This window comes from Primulina huaijiensis, chromosome 15 (assembly GCF_012295235.1).
Source record: "Primulina huaijiensis isolate GDHJ02 chromosome 15, ASM1229523v2, whole genome shotgun sequence".
NCBI classification, from domain to species: Eukaryota; Viridiplantae; Streptophyta; class Magnoliopsida; order Lamiales; family Gesneriaceae; genus Primulina; species Primulina huaijiensis.
Window position 1 is genome coordinate 2,134,827 of NC_133320.1, and position 17,430 is coordinate 2,152,256.

General features: G+C 36.6%; 5 protein-coding genes across 8 annotated transcripts; 2 read left to right on the top strand and 3 right to left on the bottom strand.

The window, feature by feature from the left end:
• Nucleotides 1–551: 551 nt before the first annotated feature.
• LOC140959163 (uncharacterized) lies at nt 552–4,839 on the top strand. Of its 2 annotated transcripts, none has more exons than XM_073416962.1 (6): nt 552–934; nt 1,255–1,445; nt 1,565–1,626; nt 1,741–3,547; nt 3,851–3,961; nt 4,087–4,839. In XM_073416962.1, exons 2-6 carry the CDS (start codon nt 1,289–1,291, stop codon nt 4,719–4,721), a joined length of 2,772 nt encoding a protein of 923 aa, XP_073273063.1. In that variant the 5' UTR covers nt 552–934; nt 1,255–1,288; the 3' UTR covers nt 4,722–4,839. The 2 variants fall into 2 exon arrangements, with proteins under 2 accessions (XP_073273063.1, XP_073273062.1); XM_073416961.1 differs by having other exon boundaries at nt 1,741–3,537; nt 3,835–3,961.
• Nucleotides 4,840–5,508: 669 nt separating this feature from the next.
• Nucleotides 5,509–6,724, top strand: LOC140958795 (glycosyltransferase BC10). The gene is made up of 2 exons (XM_073416361.1): nt 5,509–6,006; nt 6,077–6,724. Exons 1-2 carry the CDS (start codon nt 5,509–5,511, stop codon nt 6,722–6,724), a joined length of 1,146 nt encoding a protein of 381 aa, XP_073272462.1.
• A 278-nt stretch (nt 6,725–7,002) lies between these two features.
• LOC140960156 (LEAF RUST 10 DISEASE-RESISTANCE LOCUS RECEPTOR-LIKE PROTEIN KINASE-like 2.3) lies at nt 7,003–9,551 on the bottom strand. The gene is made up of 3 exons (XM_073418305.1): nt 8,563–9,551; nt 8,437–8,487; nt 7,003–8,356 (listed from the first exon to the last, which is right to left on the bottom strand). Exons 1-3 carry the CDS (start codon nt 9,443–9,445, stop codon nt 7,257–7,259), a joined length of 2,034 nt encoding a protein of 677 aa, XP_073274406.1. The 5' UTR covers nt 9,446–9,551; the 3' UTR covers nt 7,003–7,256.
• A 378-nt stretch (nt 9,552–9,929) lies between these two features.
• On the bottom strand, nt 9,930–14,790 carry LOC140959135 (uncharacterized). 3 transcript variants are annotated; one of them, XM_073416919.1, is made up of 6 exons: nt 14,176–14,790; nt 11,981–12,017; nt 11,544–11,780; nt 11,397–11,444; nt 10,777–11,225; nt 9,930–10,333 (listed from the first exon to the last, which is right to left on the bottom strand). In XM_073416919.1, the coding sequence occupies exons 1-5, from the start codon at nt 14,478–14,480 to the stop codon at nt 10,824–10,826; spliced, it is 1,029 nt and encodes a 342-aa protein (XP_073273020.1). In that variant the 5' UTR covers nt 14,481–14,790; the 3' UTR covers nt 9,930–10,333; nt 10,777–10,823. The 3 variants fall into 3 exon arrangements, with proteins under 3 accessions (XP_073273020.1, XP_073273019.1, XP_073273018.1); XM_073416918.1 differs by lacking the exon at nt 9,930–10,333 and adding an exon at nt 10,450–10,544; XM_073416917.1 differs by lacking the exon at nt 9,930–10,333 and having other exon boundaries at nt 10,450–11,225.
• Nucleotides 14,791–15,897: 1,107 nt separating this feature from the next.
• Nucleotides 15,898–16,362, bottom strand: LOC140958799 (uncharacterized). Its single transcript, XM_073416364.1, has one exon. The coding sequence runs from the start codon at nt 16,360–16,362 to the stop codon at nt 15,898–15,900; it is 465 nt and encodes a 154-aa protein (XP_073272465.1).
• Nucleotides 16,363–17,430: the final 1,068 nt, after the last annotated feature.

Below are 17,430 nucleotides of genomic sequence, written 5' to 3' on the forward strand. Positions count from 1 at the left end.
AATTTTGATAATTCATCTATCATATTTATAATATGATATTTATCTATTAAATGCGATGAGAAAATATCCATGGATCGAAAGAAGTATCTAGAATTTTTTTTGTATAATATATTTGATTGGATAAAGACTTGAAATTTGCATTATTTTTAGAAGAAAACAGAATATAATAAAATATAACTTTAGACATTAATTTTGGATCACGAAATCTTTTAACATCTTTAATTTGACACAAAATTAACTTATACATAAAATTATACATTTTTATTCAATGGTTTTATTAAAAAATGGGTTCCCGAAAAATATTAAAGCGAATAGATTCTTCTAATGATTTCAAAACATAAATATTATATATATAAAAATAATAATAAATTTTTTGTGAGACGATATTAACAAAATTCGATCTATGTGTATTTAAAAAAATATTTTTAATAAATCAAATAAAATAATTATCTTAAAATTATACCTTCGTATAACAAATTTTTTTTAAAAAGATAATGGCTACAAAATTACAAGTTTGCCATCTATAACAGGGGAGGGGACTACCTAAATGGAACAGTGCGCATGGGGGGTTCACCCTGTGCCATCTTCCACTTATCCTACTCCCCCCCCACCCCCCCCTCCACTGAAAATACACAGAACAGCCGTTTTCACAGCACACCTTTTCCAGCTGCTCAGAATAACAAAGAAACAAAATCCCTTCAATCTCATTTGCTTTTTCTCGGGTTCACCAAAGACATGGAAAAACATTTGTGTACTATCTAGAATCTCTCCTTGTAGCTATTATCTATTAGGCATTTTGTATTACGGATGATGTTTATGCTTTCACCTCTCATGTGTACGAACCGGCCAATCTTTTTGCCTTCTTTTTAGTACCCTGTGCGTTTGATGCAGTCTCAGAGATGGGTTTTTACAGTCACTCGTCGCGTGAAATGAGGTGAATAATTGGAGTTCCACTGTTCATTTACTGATTATTATTTTTTTGTGTTGTTTTCTAGTGTGTGATTTCGAGGGATGGAACTTGTCTTTCTTACAGCTTTGTTCAAATTGGGTAACTCTTTCACTGCCTTTTGAACACTTTTCTGGGAGAGGGAAAAAATGTGAGGCCTTGAAAAAAAAAGTAAAAAAGGTGGCAGATTGATTTTTTTTCCTTTTCTTTTTTCGTTTGAGGATTCGTTTAAAGGGATTTTGGATGGTTGATTATTTTCCGGCTGGTTTTTTTTGTTGAGAATAATTGTCGGGTTTTGTGAGAAACAGGTTTCTTGATTATTCTCAGAGTTGAGAGGGAGAGATGGATGATAGCATGGAGAAGACGACTTCATCTTTGGCTGTTGTGGAGAAGAAGCCTCAGGGAACGGGAGGATGCGTGGGCATTTTCTTCCAACTATTTGATTGGAACCGCAGGTTTTCAAAGAAGAAGCTTTTTTCCAAGAAATTGCTTCCTCCAGGTTCGTGTTTTGGCACATTGTTGACAGATATTCCGCAGATGTCGTATGTTTCAATGTCGGAACTCTTTAAAGTTATTTATTTATTTAGCACTCGTTCTTCGTGTTGAATTGATGTTCAGTTCGGTTGAAACAAGGTTTGAAGAAAAACGGGGGAGATGAGAATCACTCTAAACATAGATTGGTATGCATAGTTTGTTAATGCTGAATGTTTTGCTATGTTATATACTGCTTACATAGTTATGATCTGTTAGAAAAATTAGCCCAAGTATTCTTTTTGCTGCGTGCAATGATTTAGATTGCTGATGAGAATAGCGGCGGTTTCCCAAATATGAAGAAGAATCGTGGATCGACCGTTGCTGACCTTGAACGAAAGCATGATATGAGAGCTCCTGGTTTGGTTGCCAGGCTCATGGGTCTGGAATCAATGCCAGTATTACAGAGGCAGAAGTCAAAAATCGTTCAAATATCTGGATATGGAAGTTATAAACCAGAGAACTTCGTGGATAATGAGCGTGAACATGAGGGGGGAGTTTTGAATGCAGAGATAAGTGGAAGTAAGCCTGAGTTGAGGCCTCAAAAGCTTCAAAAGACAAGCTTTAATGAGCGGCTGCCATTGAATCCATTCGGGGCTGAGACACAGCCATTTAAGAATGTTTTATTGAAATCGAAAAAGCATCATCCCAAGCTCCCTACTCCAGTCAAAAGTCCCAGAAATCTTTCCAAGAAAAATGCATCTAAGTTGATTGGTGCAGCGACTAGAATTCTGGAACCCGGTCTACAAAACAGCAGGTCTAAATCTTCTCTCACTTACTACAACACCTGGCACCATTCTCCTAAACGCGAGAGTGTTTTGGACAAAAAGTGTTTTGGACAAGTACCAGAATCGTTATCAAGCCAACGAGAGGATTCTGCCGGATTCTCAAGTGTTGCTTTGAGGGGGCATCAGTCTTGCCCAAACTGTGGCCGTTGTATGGATAATTTGGGTTCTAGAACATGTGTCAGCGAACAGCCACTCATTTTTAACTCACCGCCATCCCATTGTCAAGGATCAGAAAAAACTAAGCTAGGGGAGCCAACATTTTATCAACAACTAGAAGACGAGTTGCCAGAGGATTACCCATCAGCCACGGCTCCATTCACGGGCTGTGAACGACCCTGTGTTAGGCATAAATCAGAGAAAATTTCATTCAGTGGACAGGTGTGTGAGCCTTGGATGGATGAGCCCCTCTCATGTAGTTCTAACCACAAGACTCAAAACCAAAATCAGATTTCGCGGCTAAGGAATTCAGTCCCTGCCAGGTCAAAACTAGACAGTCTGTCACGTGATAAGGTCTCATCTTCAGATTCCAGCAGCGAGACAAGGAATTTTACTCCATTGAATCAAAGTTCAAGTGGTCTTACTAGGTCGCGATCACATGTTGGAATGGGCAATGAGAAATTTCAAACCGAAAGGTGTATCGAAAACAGACAGAATGATTTGGTATTACAAGGACGAAAGAGGAGACCTAATAATATCTCTAGACAGGGCGAAAACTGCTCAGGTTTGAGCTTTACCATTAATAAGCACACTTATCTTTTTCCTCATTCAATCTCTGGGAATGACGTGGGAGCAAATGTTCACTCTGCTAACTGCCAAAGAAGTAGAACTGAATTGCTTGGCATACAGGAAAGAAGAGTTGGCAGTGGCCAGAGGGACCATACTGCTGTTTCTTTTCGATTTAATTCTCCATCAAAGCCGAAACCTGGATTTCCTGCAGTTACAAAAAGAAGGGTTCAAAACGATTCTGCTAATGGTTACGATTCATCAGGATTAAATGAAAATTATTTAAAGAAAAGGTTTGAAAAGCCGCTCCCTCTATGTGGAGATGCCTTAGGCGTCCTTCTTGAACAAAAGTTGAAGGAATTGACATGCCAAAGTGGCAATGTTGGGAGCAATGAAGCTAAGAAAACCACTGCTATGATTTTGCAGGAGCTAATAACTGCCTTAACCTCGGAAATACCGTTTCAGCAGGATAAATCTTCAGTTATGTCCGAGAGGGAAACTAGTTCTCTAGGTCATTTGTCATGCTCAAAGTCTTCTACTAGTTATCAGGTAAGCACAAGTACTTTAAGTTCGAGCAAAAAAACAATGGGCCATGAGTTCTCAAACTTTATTTAAATGTAATTCAGGTTTCTTCTTTCATTTAAAATTCTTCCTGGACATAAGTTGGCCTTGAGAAAGTGCACCCCTAAACAGAAGTGTGTCTCTGACTAAAGAAATAGAGCTTAACTTTTGCATGGACCTTTAATTTCGGAACACATGCAAGAACCTGAATTGATTTTGTTGTAATTTTAATCATATATTTTATCAACTTATACTCCACATGTTTCGTTCGATCTATTTACTCAGGCTAACACAGTGAAAGTGAAGAGATCGGTCGATCAACTAGTTGAAAGTGACCGCCTAAGTCCGGGATCCGTGCTTGAAGCATATTCTTCTGATATGAGTCTTTCCAGCAGTCAAGGCGATACTTTTGGTGAGGATGCCTATTTTTTTTGTCCTGTCAGTGTAGCTTTTTGATACAATTTTCATTTACCAATGCTATAATACCCTGAATCTATTAATGACTCCTTCAACGAACGATCTTAATCATGTTGGCAGAGAATTTGGATTCTTTGGCCTCCACAAACACATCAAATACAAGTAAACAACTGGTTGCCAATATCACCAACGATGTTTCAGAAATTTTTCGATGCTTGAACCTTGCTAACTGTGGATTGAAAGGTACGAAGCTCGACCATGCGAATGATGTTATCTTGAATGCTGAGTTGGAAATTGGAAATGTAGCTCCTACGGGTTCAGTTGTACAAATAAATTTTTCTATCAAACATTTGCTAGTAGAGGATCTCGAAACACTTGCAACCGTTCTTTGGATGAATTTTGGTTGCTCCCTTGGCGTTGAAGATAGTAAAGAGGCGAATCAGCTTCGAACATTTGCGCTGGATTCGATCATAGAGTATCTTGATTCAAGGTTTGGTAAATACCTTGAGCTGGGAACCACACTGTACCGACAATTGCCACTTTGCCTGAACACTGACACGGTTTTTTCGGACATAGTTGAGGATGTTAGAAAATGGGAGGAATCGAGCAGGTTTGCTTTGGACGATTTGATAGAGAGGGAGATGAGTTCTGCCATGGAATGGATACGATTTGGGACGGAGCGATTCGAGACAGCTGTGGAGATCAGTAGGCACTTGCTTCAAAATTTGGTGGAAGAGATTGTGGTTGATCCTTGAAGGCTGAATGGATTTTTCTTGCCTCAAATTAATTTTCAAATCCTCACAAGTTCTAAACAGGTTGTTGTATTGATTGAACAAATTTATGGATATCTTCATAACTGTGAATGTTTCTTTTGGATGGTTTGATTTTAACAGTGTTAGCATTTGTGGTTCCATTCAATCAAATGTAACATCCTTGAACCCCCTCATTCACAATGTAAATTGTTGTCCATTTTTTAAATACTATTATTAATTTATACACATTAAATATTATCAATTAATTTAAAAAATCCAGTTCGTTGGATTACATTTTAATTTATTTTGACTTTGATTCACGTTAGCTATAACCGAGAACTTTGCTGGCTAAACGACAAGACAACGTTGAGCATTGCACGCTTGTTTTGTGCTCTACGCTTTCCGATATATAACCCTTTGACTTCTTCACCTTGTTGATTTTTAATANTTGCGAAGTTTGATTTTGTAACAGCGTGAGCAAAAATTTATGTGAACATATTCAACCAAATTTAACGTAGACTTAACAAGACAGAATAATAATAATCATGCAAAATGCAATCACGCTATACGTTCTTACGTTACTCTGTATTTTTAATGAAAGTAATTAAAATATTCTTAAAACTTCATTACCAAGATTTCTTCCTAGCTTTTCTCAAGATCATTCTGTAATAAATGATAGTAATAATAATTAAAAAAAACAAAGATCATTGCATGTACACAGAAATAATTCTAACATCCAACTGATCATCTTGATCAGGAAGACAAACGTTGTTAATTAACAAAAACAATTATGAACCTTAATCTTTTCAAATCTTACTCTCTTTTCGACAGATTATTTCATCTCTTTCTCCTATCCGTAGGTATATCAATCGGTATCATCTCCGCTTTATCACTCAAAAGCTTCTTCCTCCCCATCAATCAAACACCTCCTCCACCGCCCCTAGAACCTCCACCACCACATGCACCGCCTCCGCCTCCGCCTCCGCCTCTTGCAGTGGCACTACCACCGCCAGCTCCTCAGAACAACATGAGAGATGATGAATTATTGTGGAGAGCTTCTACAGTTTCCGCAAATATTCAAGAATTCGGAGATGGGAAGAGGGTGATACTTGTTCCTAGAGTGGCGTTCATGTTTTTAACACCGGGGCCATTGCCTCTCGCTCCATTGTGGGATGTGTTTTTCAGGGGATATCAAGGGAAGTACTCCATTTATGTTTATGCTCATCCTTCTTACAATGAGTCTGCGCCTCAGGATTCTGTTTTTCATGGCACGAGGATTCCTAGCCAGGTTTCTCGATTAGACTATTTAATTCCTCCTCACCAAATTCATCCGTAACATTTTTTTTCCTTTGGTGCAGCCAGTCCAATGGGGTACCATATCGATGATTGACGCAGAAAGAAGACTTATTGCGAATGCTCTACTCGATCCCTCCAACCAAAGATTTGTGCTGCTCTCCGATTCATGCATTCCACTCTACAACTTCTCCACAATCTACGACTACCTAATAAGCTCAAGCCATAGTTTCTTGGCATCTGTCGACGACCCTCGAAAGCCTGGCCGTGGCCGATACAACCGCCAAATGTGGCCCACGATCACCATCCAGCAGTGGCGGAAGGGGTCCCAATGGTTCGAGCTCCACCGCGAACTCGCCTTGAAACTCGTATCCGACCAAAAATACCACAAGGTTTTTCAAGATTTTTGCCTCCCACCATGCTACAATGATGAGCACTATTTCCCAACTTTAGTGAACATTCTTGATTTGGAGATGATGAATGCCAATAGGAGCATTACTCGGGTCGATTGGTCTCGGGGCGGACCTCACCCGAGAAGATTCGGATGGGTTGACGTCAGAATTGAATTGTTGCATTGGCTCCGGTTCGACTCGGAATGCATGTACAATGGACACACCACCAACGTATGCTACCTTTTTGCTAGGAAATTTCTGCCCAACACGTTGGGACCCTTGTTAAAGATTGCTCCCTCGGTTCTAGGTTTTGATCCTTGATGCCATCTCAGTTTCTCTTGCCTGAATTCTCTTCTATCTTATTACTATTTTAAATTTAGCCTTTCTGACTTTTATAGCAAACGTTTAGGATTCAATAATAGCATATGTACCCACGGTTTAAAATATTGAAATTATATCGTTAACACTGGTTATAACTTTTGATAAAACGACAAGCGTTCGATTCTACAATGGATATCATAACTAAAATCACGTATTCGTTACTCATGAATTAAGTACAATCATTCATAAAATGATTGTTGAGGAGCACACCACAAATTTGACGAAATCAACTCATTTTTCTTGCACGCACTCTATAAAATTATGGTCCGTGTCCTAATCACATAATTAAATGAATTTCCTCAACCACTTTTTGCTAAAGTCGTGAGAGACGACGCACTATTTCAAATGAAGAACTGAAAAAAGACCGATAATGTTACATTTTTTCCATGTATATTGCACCATCAGTAATTAAGATGTGAAACAGCTTAAATCCAAGATTACTGACACCAAAAGATTCAAAATGTATCTGAGTTTAATTCGAATAATCTGTCACATAATTTACTTTGGACGACGAGGGAAGTTCTCGCCCTTGAAACGTAGGTGAAAACAAGACTGGCTTTGGTGGGATATGTATACACTGAACACTTCCTTCTAACATCTCCACAACCTTAGTCATTGATGGCCTATCCGATGGACTTGTCTGAATGCACCAAAAACCAACCAAAAACATTTTCCTTATAGTTTCGTGTTCCTCTTCACCCATTATTTCCTCTAGTTTCTTCTCTTGGGAAACCATCATGTCCTCGTATATTTTGTCAGGAAAATAATTTTCACTAGCCTCGGGTTGATCATCGACTTGGGAAAATTTTATCGCTCCAACCATTTCAAGAACCATCATACCGTAGCTATATACATCAGATTTATGAGAAACTCCTCCAATGTTTCTAAAGAAAACTTCGGGGGCAATATATCCAGCCGTCCCTCTTGCACCGAGTATCGATAAAATACTCTCCTGCTTTTGGCAGAGTTTAGCTAGCCCAAAATCCGAAATTTTCGGACAAAAGTCTTCGTCTAAAAGAATATTTTGAGGCTTGATGTCGAAGTGAACAATCCTAGTATTGCAACCTCGATGTAGATATTCTAGACCTCTCGCTACGCCAACCGCGATCTTGTACAACTTTTCCCACTCCAAATGGACAATTGAAATGAACTTGTCCAAAGATTTATTAGGCATAAATTCATAGACTAGAGCTCTTTTATTCTTGTCAAGGCAAAAACCCAAGAGAGTGATAATATTTACATGGGAAGTTCTACTAATACTCACGACTTCATTAATAAATTCTTCACCATAACCACTGTTTGTCTCGACCAAAACCTTGACAGCAACATAACGGCCATCAGGCAGAGTTCCTCGGTATACACTGCCGTGACCTCCTTGTCCTAGCTTATCGGTGAAAGATTTCGATATTTTCTTGATTTCATTAAATCTATAGCGCTTTGGAGCGATCGATCCATGGTTCTGTATATAATTTTCGAGGCATTGACTTCTACTTTCCTTGTCCGTCTTGCGCAGATTGCGTTGTATTTTGATCATGGATGATATAACTATGATAGAAATTCCAAGTGACACCCCTGCGTATTCAGACAACAATTTGACTGCATTATATAGTAACGAAGTTGAATAACTAAGGAAAAAATGAACAGTTATTTACCTAGAATTATATACTTGATCTTGTGATCACCAGAAATTACTTTTCTCGACCCTGAAACAGAAACCGATTAACAGGGGAAGTTTGATCGTACAATTAGTACTATATTTCAAACATGATGTCCAGTACCATTTCCAGTTCGAGTGCTATTGCAAACAAAGGGATGAGGACGATCGATGCAGTTGCAGGTGAAGGACCTCGAATCTTGATTATACCCACACACTCCACCTGATATTACACACGTCTCGCAGAGATCATTATTTGCCGACCACTGTATCGAAAATCCATCATCAAAAGCCTCCTGCAAAATCGGTGTCGAATTTGTAGCATTTTGTAAAGCCTGGTAGGCATTTTGGCTAATAGGAACAGAAATACTACTGTCACATAACATATCAATTCTCAAAGAACCCGATAATTCTGTCTCTCTTATCACATATGCATTGTTCCATCTGTTTGTTCCATTCACAGTGCAGCTGAACTGATTCAAGGGCCGTTGATTCATGTTGCAACCATAGTACATGGTGATGTTCTGGTCGTTAGAAGTCGGAGAAAACTGGAAAATTTTGAAATCTAAGGTTGTGTTGAAGAAGAACTTTGGGCATACTGTGTCTGATAAGTCTTGTCTTGCAATCTTGAGAGTCTGTGTTGCGTTATCGATATGTAAAACACTGTAGATTATTGATGATATGTTGAGAAGTGGGAATCTGTCGGCTACACAGATGAGCTTGAAGCCTGGATACCCACAAGAAATGGGACGATCGCCTCCCCAGAAGGGATAGCTTATGTTTCCTAAATTCCCGCATTGAAACGGTTCGCGACACTTTGTGTAGTTTGTGTAGTTTGTGTTATTAGGCAGGGAAGATGAAGCAGAAGAACGGATCAAGCATAGGCTTATTATGAGGGTGAAGAGGGAAGATTTTGGTCGAGAGTTTTGTGGAAGCATGGAGAGAGACCAATGGATCTCCAAAAAGTTTGTGTATCGATAACACGATCCTAGACACAATCCATGCATTTAAGGTCTCAGATAGATATCACAACCCCAAATATATTGTGATCATTAGATTTAGCATAAGAGCAATATTTTTGTATGATCAAGCAAAAGACTCCAGTGAGCAACTTTGAGTAGAACTTGTTTTCCAGTCTGCATGAGACTAGTCAACCTAAATTAATTTGTGGTGCCAGTTTTCATGCCAAATTAATGTATGTACAACTAGTCGTTTGGGCAAAAGTCATTAGACAGACAAAACCAGACTCAAGAAATCTATTGTTTTGATTCCAATATAAAGTGGAACTAGCTAGAATCAAACTGTTCCGTGTGATCTTAATTCGAGTTAAATTTTTTTTATCCAATTAATTAAATTTAATCATAAAAGAATTACATTACAAAGCTTTCATAATTTAATTTTTAAAAGAAAAAATTGGAGTTTGATATAGGGGAACTTCGACCCTGCAGTGGGTGGATTAAAATATTTAAATTTTATTTCGAGACATTAAGATTCAAGATTAATTTACACCTTTGGTCTCCATTCTACATTATCATCGTTTTGGTTCCTAAATGTTTCCACATGAGTCTTTTTGAATGAAATCGTGGTAGGAATGAGGATCCGGTCCAAGGAATCACTTTCTTTCAGACACAAGCATGCCAGTCTAGTAGCACATATTCTCCAAAACATGAGAAGGGTCTCGTGTTTGAGACCTACAAAACTACCCTCCACAATCCAGAGGGGGGGGTGGGGGAATGTGGCGTTCTTTCCTTTTTTAAGCCGTGGGTGAAAGACTGCCACTACATTTTTCATCTCTTACTCAAACATTTGAGCTACCGAACGGTTGCCTCGCAAACTTCAGTTAGCAACTTCATCCATGTAGTGTGTTCACCCATTTTACTGGAGTTCCCGAAAAGCTGCAACAAGACTCTTTATGAACTATCATTACACATCTCGGATATGAAAACGATTAGAAAATTCATTTGTATCCGTGTACCTTAGTTTTGATAGACATAAATATTTTGCAAAAATATAGAGCAAGAGTTCATATGGACGAATATCCAGAACAGTATACAATTCTTGATCTTAGTTTCAGTTCATCTTTGACCCGCAAACATGGAGGGCAACCTATGACAATTAAAATATACATGTTTTAAGATGAGAAAGAGCTGAAACTGCAAACTGAACACCATCAGACGATGCATGATATTTTACACGAAAACAAAACAGAGTTTTTATGTTTTCTCAGGTCAGCTAATATATCATTCAGATAACTTACTTTCATAAGAATGTTCTACATGGTACATAACTGGGACTCGGAGACCGTCCAACATGGAAATAATGGGTTGCTGCAATATACCTTCTCAAATGATGCCAGCAGCATGAATTTTTGTGGATTTCAACCGTTCACCATATCAGGCCTTTTCTCCTCCTAAATCTATCGACACGATCAGTACTCATCCTTGATTTTTCAGGAATGCTCGATTTCTTAGATTTGTCCAGTCGGCTATCCAAACTGTTTCTTGAAATTTCTGGAAGATCTGGTGGTAACTCGATCATGTCTGCGGTGTTGCTTTCTACTGATTTGCACTTATTCTCGGGCTCTAATGAAGCTGTTGCTGAACCATTCGGTGCTCGTTTTAATTTTCCAAGAGCCAATACAAACTTTTTCAGATGTTTGATGAACTCGGGATACAGTTCGAGATTGCAATGTCCACCGCCATTTATCCATATAGGATCATACTTTACATTGCAAAGCTCCCAAAGCTGCTTGCCATGTGAGCAATCAACGACGTCATCTGCTGTTCCCTAAATATAGACAACAAATTGAGCAATACATATAATATAATTTTTTGAAAAAAAAAATTGGAGGCAAGTCCATATGATAATGATCTTGAGAATCTTTAGACATTTCACGAGAGAGAGAGACAAAAAGGCAGGGTAAGGGAATATCTTTTAAACGGAAATAGGAAAACTTACATGAATAACAAGAATTGGACAATTTATTCCACCAATTTTGTCAATATTCTGTAATTAACAAAAAAATCTTTTGAGTGCTAATCGAACAAGTTTCAGTTTGCAAATTAGGTCATTGAATTATAGTTGCACAGCAGCATACAGTAATACCTTGTAAATATCGAACCAATATGTCCGTTTTACAGGGTACAACACCCGTAACCCAGATAAAATTGGACTGTGGAGAACAACCCCTCTCAAGTCTGGTATTCGTGCTGCAAGATCAATGGTGGGACCACTACCAACAGATTGACCGTACAGTATTAATTGGTCGTCTTTAACCCCATATTTTTCCTTGAGGCACTTGTATACAGCATCAATGTCTGCGTATGTATTACATTCAGTTGGCTGTTTCAAAGAAAAGGGATGGATAGGTCAAATTTGACAGGACCAAACATCCAAACACTTGACAGGTAATGCTAAATTTATAGGTAAAAGCTTTTGACTTGTTATCCAGAATCCTAATTAACAAAAAGCACGAAAAAAGTGTGATGCAAAGGCAAAAAATGTTATCTCTATCTATATTGTGATGAAAGCATGCATCTGACCTTTCCAGTGGACTGTCCATAGCCTGAGTAATCATACCTGAATATGATGAAGAAATTAGCAAAAAAAAAAAAAAAAAAAAAAAAAAAAAAAAAAAAAAAAAAAAAAAAAAAAAAAAAAAAAAAAAAAAAAAAAAAAAAAAAAAAAAAAAAAAAAAAAAAAAAAAAAAAAAAAAAAAAAAAAAAAAAAAAAAAAAAAAAAAAAAAAAAAAAAAAAAAAAAAAAAAAAAAAAAAAAAAAAAAAAAAAAAAAAAAAAAAAAAAAAAAAAAAAAAAAAAAAAAAAAAAAAAAAAAAAAAAAAAAAAAAAAAAAAAAAAAAAAAAAAAAAAAAAAAAAAAAAAAAAAAAAAAAAAAAAAAAAAAAAAAAAAAAAAAAAAAAAAAAAAAAAAAAAAAAAAAAAAAAAAAAAAAAAAAAAAAAAAAAAAAAAAAAAAAAAAAAAAAAAAAAAAAAAAAAAAAAAAAAAAAAAAAAAATTAAAAAAAAAAAAAAAAAAAAAGCCGCTCTAAAAGGCCAGCCAAATGGAGAATACCAGAGCAATATCATATAGTGACTATAAAAATTAGTGAAGGAAATCATTTAGTTTCAAAGAAAAGGTAACTTGGTGAGAAAAAAGGTAACCAAACTAACACAAGTGGCATGTGACATTCCATGTACACCTTTTTGCTTCTTCAAGTGTTATTATAATTGACGTTGATGGTAATGAATAAACACCAACATCTGGAGGAGTTAGGTGTTCTTTTTCTCAGTACAAAATCAGGGAAAAAAATGTTTTTATGACAACTATCGATGAAAAGGTACGAGTGATACAAAAAAGAAAGATTGCCCTTCATCCACCATCAGAAAGATGAAAGATTGACTTGGCAGAAAGATTACTTATGAAACAAAGAGTTCAGTTCTGAATTCAGAGTCATTTACATTTTGCTTAAATCCAATTATTAAAACTGTTTCACAATAACACTGTCCTCCATTCATTTCCAAAATGTCATCACCAATCCACCACTAACACATAAAATCCAAGTCTATCAATCAAGAAATTCCATAGATGATGCAATTAACTGATGAAAGATCAGTCCACCAAAAAATTTCTTTAATTGGTCAAAAGATATGCTTCCTAAATCAAGGTTGTCATCTTCAATCATCCATTATGACTCACAAAGTAGGGACATCAAGAACTGCACTCCATATTATAATTACATATACTGGTTCAGAAGTTTGTCTCAATACATTCACTGGTATGGTGGACATGATCGAAATGTTCAACATGTGAAACTATCCACCATTTGCATCCAGCTACAAGGTTGAATGCTACATCATGAAAATACAAATTTCCAGCAGCGGAGATAAACCTAACGTTGCGCCTATGGGACTTATTTATTTGAAAATTCAAGTTTGCAACTAAATAAAGACAAGATCTTGAAGAAAATTTCACGGCATTGATGTAAATTATATCGCAGGCATTTTCAGGGAACAGTATCTTTATAGGAGCATGTATTTCTCTTGATTCCATTCTTTATCTTTTTATTGCGTGCATTAATTTTGAGCACTAGTAATTTGGCACCCAACAGTAGAACACAGGCTTTCCCAAGCAGGATGTGGGACCTGATATTCCATAATCACAACTTGCTTGGAAGGTATTAACTGATAAAACATGGTAAACGTCAATTGCTATGCATGATGAAGTTCAGTCTGTTACTTTTCACGAGTCTTTTTTTACTCCTGCCCATGCTAGATAGGCCAAAGTTGTGGTACACCGAGCAATTCACACCTTATGTGGGGGTCATCGTTGAATTATCCAGTAATTACACAAATTTCAGATAAAATTTACGTGGGACGCATCTATAAATACTCCAACGAATTAAATTAAACGGGGCATAATAGTATGTGACAGATAATTAAAATTAATCCACTATGAAATAGTCATTCTTTATTCCCAGATTTTATCAATCCAAAAATACTCTCCGAGACGAATTATTCTTCAAAAAGAATTTATTCCCATTTATCATTAGAATAAGTGGATGAGAATAATTCCAAATTTCCAACAAAGGTAAATAAAGTGATTACGAAAAAAATTAAACCCAAAAGCTTTGCAGCATCGGTTTTCAATATTGGGGCAAAACCAAAAATCAATGTAAACACGAAGGCAATCACCAATTAACGAAGCAAGCCCAAACAACAGAGGACAAAATTCGAAATAGTACCCCATCATATTGATGCGAAGACGGAGGCTGAGCTCGACGAAAAGCTCAAACATCTGACCTAAATCGGCGGCGTTACCGTGGGAATAGAGGACAGTCGCAGTCGCCTTAGGGTGGCTGATGTGAACCGCCACCACATCATTCCCTTTACGCGTCCTCAGCCTCAAAACGTCGACGTCGTCCCTTCGAGGCACCTCTGGAATACACAGCACCCCTCCACACGACTCGTCCGCCCGAACCGTGTACGACGGCGGGGTCGGCGGGAAGAAAGCGAACTTAGCAGCGATAGACGAAGTAACCCCACCCATTGCGTTCTTCAGCGGCTATACGATAATTCCCTTCTCTGTGGTGGTCCAGCAACTGAATTGCACAATTCATAAAGGAAGCTGTTATTTTTCTTGATAATCTCTTCTTACTTTTTACCTCCTACTATTTAGATCTCGAATTCGGAAGGGATATGCGATTGGGAAACAGAGAGAAGCGGCGGCGAGAGGCGGCGCGTGGGAAGAGGGTACGATGGGTGAGAGTGGGGAAAATGAGCAGATTTAGGATGGAATCTGGTCCGGATCTAAAGGGGGTTTGGGAATTTAGAACGTTGGGGATTTTACTTTATACCTATTATCAATCAATTATTATTGACATAATTGTCAAAAATAAGAATATACAATAGGAACACTAAATTCAATAATATAAATTATCAAAATTGTAAATATATAATGACAAAAATTTATTTATTTTTTTTACAATTTTGATATTTTATAATGTCAAATTTCAATCTCAATCGTCATATTTTTTTTAACAATTTTAAATTTTTTATAAGACTAGCATCTAAGTGTCCATGTTCATTTAATTACTCCAACAAAAAAGAAATCAAAATTTCAAAATTGTCAAAAAAAAAGAAGAAGATGAAATATACATGATTGAGGATGATATNGATGAAATATACTTGATTGAGGATGATATTAATAAAAATTTAGAGGTATATGTATAGATAAATAATAATTTTTATACAAATTTAAATCATAAATGATCTTATAAAAGTTGTTGTGTTATACCTTATATTAACCGTTAGGGAACCTAAATTAATTAACGAGTGAAGATAGGGTAGTTGACCCACTCTATCTCAAAAAATTATTATGAACGAATTCGGGAATCAAAATTGACTTCTTCAAGATTCTCTATTATGAGCATGTGGGCACGATATAATATTTTATGCATTTAAATGAATTCTACATAATTATTGTATAGTAGGTCATGTAATTGTAATTTAAGTTCTATGTGTGTGTGTGTGTTTATATATATATATATATATATATATATATATGACAAAAGCTTGTGTGAGACGGTCTCACGGGTCGTATTTTGTGAGACGGATCTTTATTGGGGTTATCCATGAAAAAATATTACTTTTTAGGCTAAGATTATTACTTTTTATTGTGAATATTGATAGGGTTGACTCGTCTCACATATTAAGATCCGTATTGATCTAGTGAATGTGATGAATGTGAAGTGATGTTCATCTATTGGATATAATAAAAATATATCACAAATTCATCGGTGAACGATCAATTGTATTTACATAGATAACAAATAGATCAAATATCATATATATTCTATATATATGATACATATATGTTCAATGACATATTGAAGAAATTTGGTGAGAAAATCACAGAAACAATAGCCTATCATTACAAATGGCAAACAAAATTTTGAGCACTGATATTATTCAGGTATAGCGACGAGCAAAGGTCGCCAAGCTCTCCTCAGCAATCGCTGCCGGAACGTAGCCGCTGGCGGACGCCGAGTTCGTGCCCCACATCTGCTTATGCCGCCTCCGAAACCACCGCCCGAGGTCGGCGACGACCGCTTCCTCGCATTTCCCGCAACCCTGTCCTCGGGTCCCGGTGGCGAAGACACGAAAAAATCCTTGAGCTTGCGACTCACAGAAAACGCCTTTCCCTTCTCAAGTGGCCTCCCTTCGCCGCTGTCACGCATCCGATCAGGAGATCTTCCATAGCGAAGCTTCGGCGGAGTTCTTCCACCGTCTCCATCGCCGTGACCGAGCAGCATCCGGAGAGTCGTCCTTCTGCGTAGGGGGATCACTTGGCTGGTAGTTGGGCTTCTTGTGGGGCTTCTAGCGACCGTACAATTGGTGGCTAACATCTTGATTCTCTGCAGAGGTGCCATTAGTGGTTTTACAGAGGAAGAATAAAGTTAGGATATTCATGTAAAGCGAATGTGTGAGCACGAGGAAGGGAAAGGGAACCAAAAGAGAGAAAATGTGGGTAGTGGAATAATAATAACAAAGAATACGAATGTAAGGGTGGGCTCTCTCTCCTTCATGCATAATCATTTCTGTTCGGATAATTCAAAGTTTCCATAGGTAGATCTTCCGGTAAAACAAAAAAAAAATTTTAATATTCAGTAATACTAGAACTGCGGTTCTAAAGTTTCTTATATTTGAAGGTGGAAATTATAGCATACCCATTAGTAATTGAAGGTGAAATTTAAAAATTCACACCAAATTACATTTTGGAAAAATAAAATCTTGACTAGAGATAATTTTGTATTGGAGAAAATTATGGCCGATTTATAATAAAGTATTTGATTTTAAGTGGTGAATTCCCAAATATGAGTGCAATGATCGATGAACTAGATAAAAGAAATTAAACAAAATATATTATGCAAAACTACTGTGAAACGATCTCACGGATCAATTTTATGATATATATATTTTATTAGGTCACAAATGAAAAATATTATTTTTTTATGTCGAAAATATTACTTTTTATTTTAAATATGGACAGAGTTGACCCGTCTCACGAATAAAGATCCGTAAGATCGTCTCACAAAAAACATACCCAATATATTATAGATGATATATTTCATCTCTCAATCCAATAATGGTTGGATATTGTATAAACATATATATTTTTTAAAAAAATAATCGAACGAAATTATAAATGTATTTTCCATAATTTAATCATTGTAAAGATTAGATTCCAAACCTAAAAATCATCATATGGTTGGGAACCACGGTCCACGGGCATCGGTTTGGCATCAAAACAAACGTATCATGTATAAATAACTCAATATTGAGAAATAATGTTTATAAAAATATTACTTTAAAAAGCCTTTTGCAATTCTTTTTTTAAAAAAAAAAAAAACCTATAATGTCCCATTTTGTGATTTTGCTTCGACAAAATTCTATAAAGGTTCCAACTTGAACTTTTGAGCATAATGGTTGTCATTATA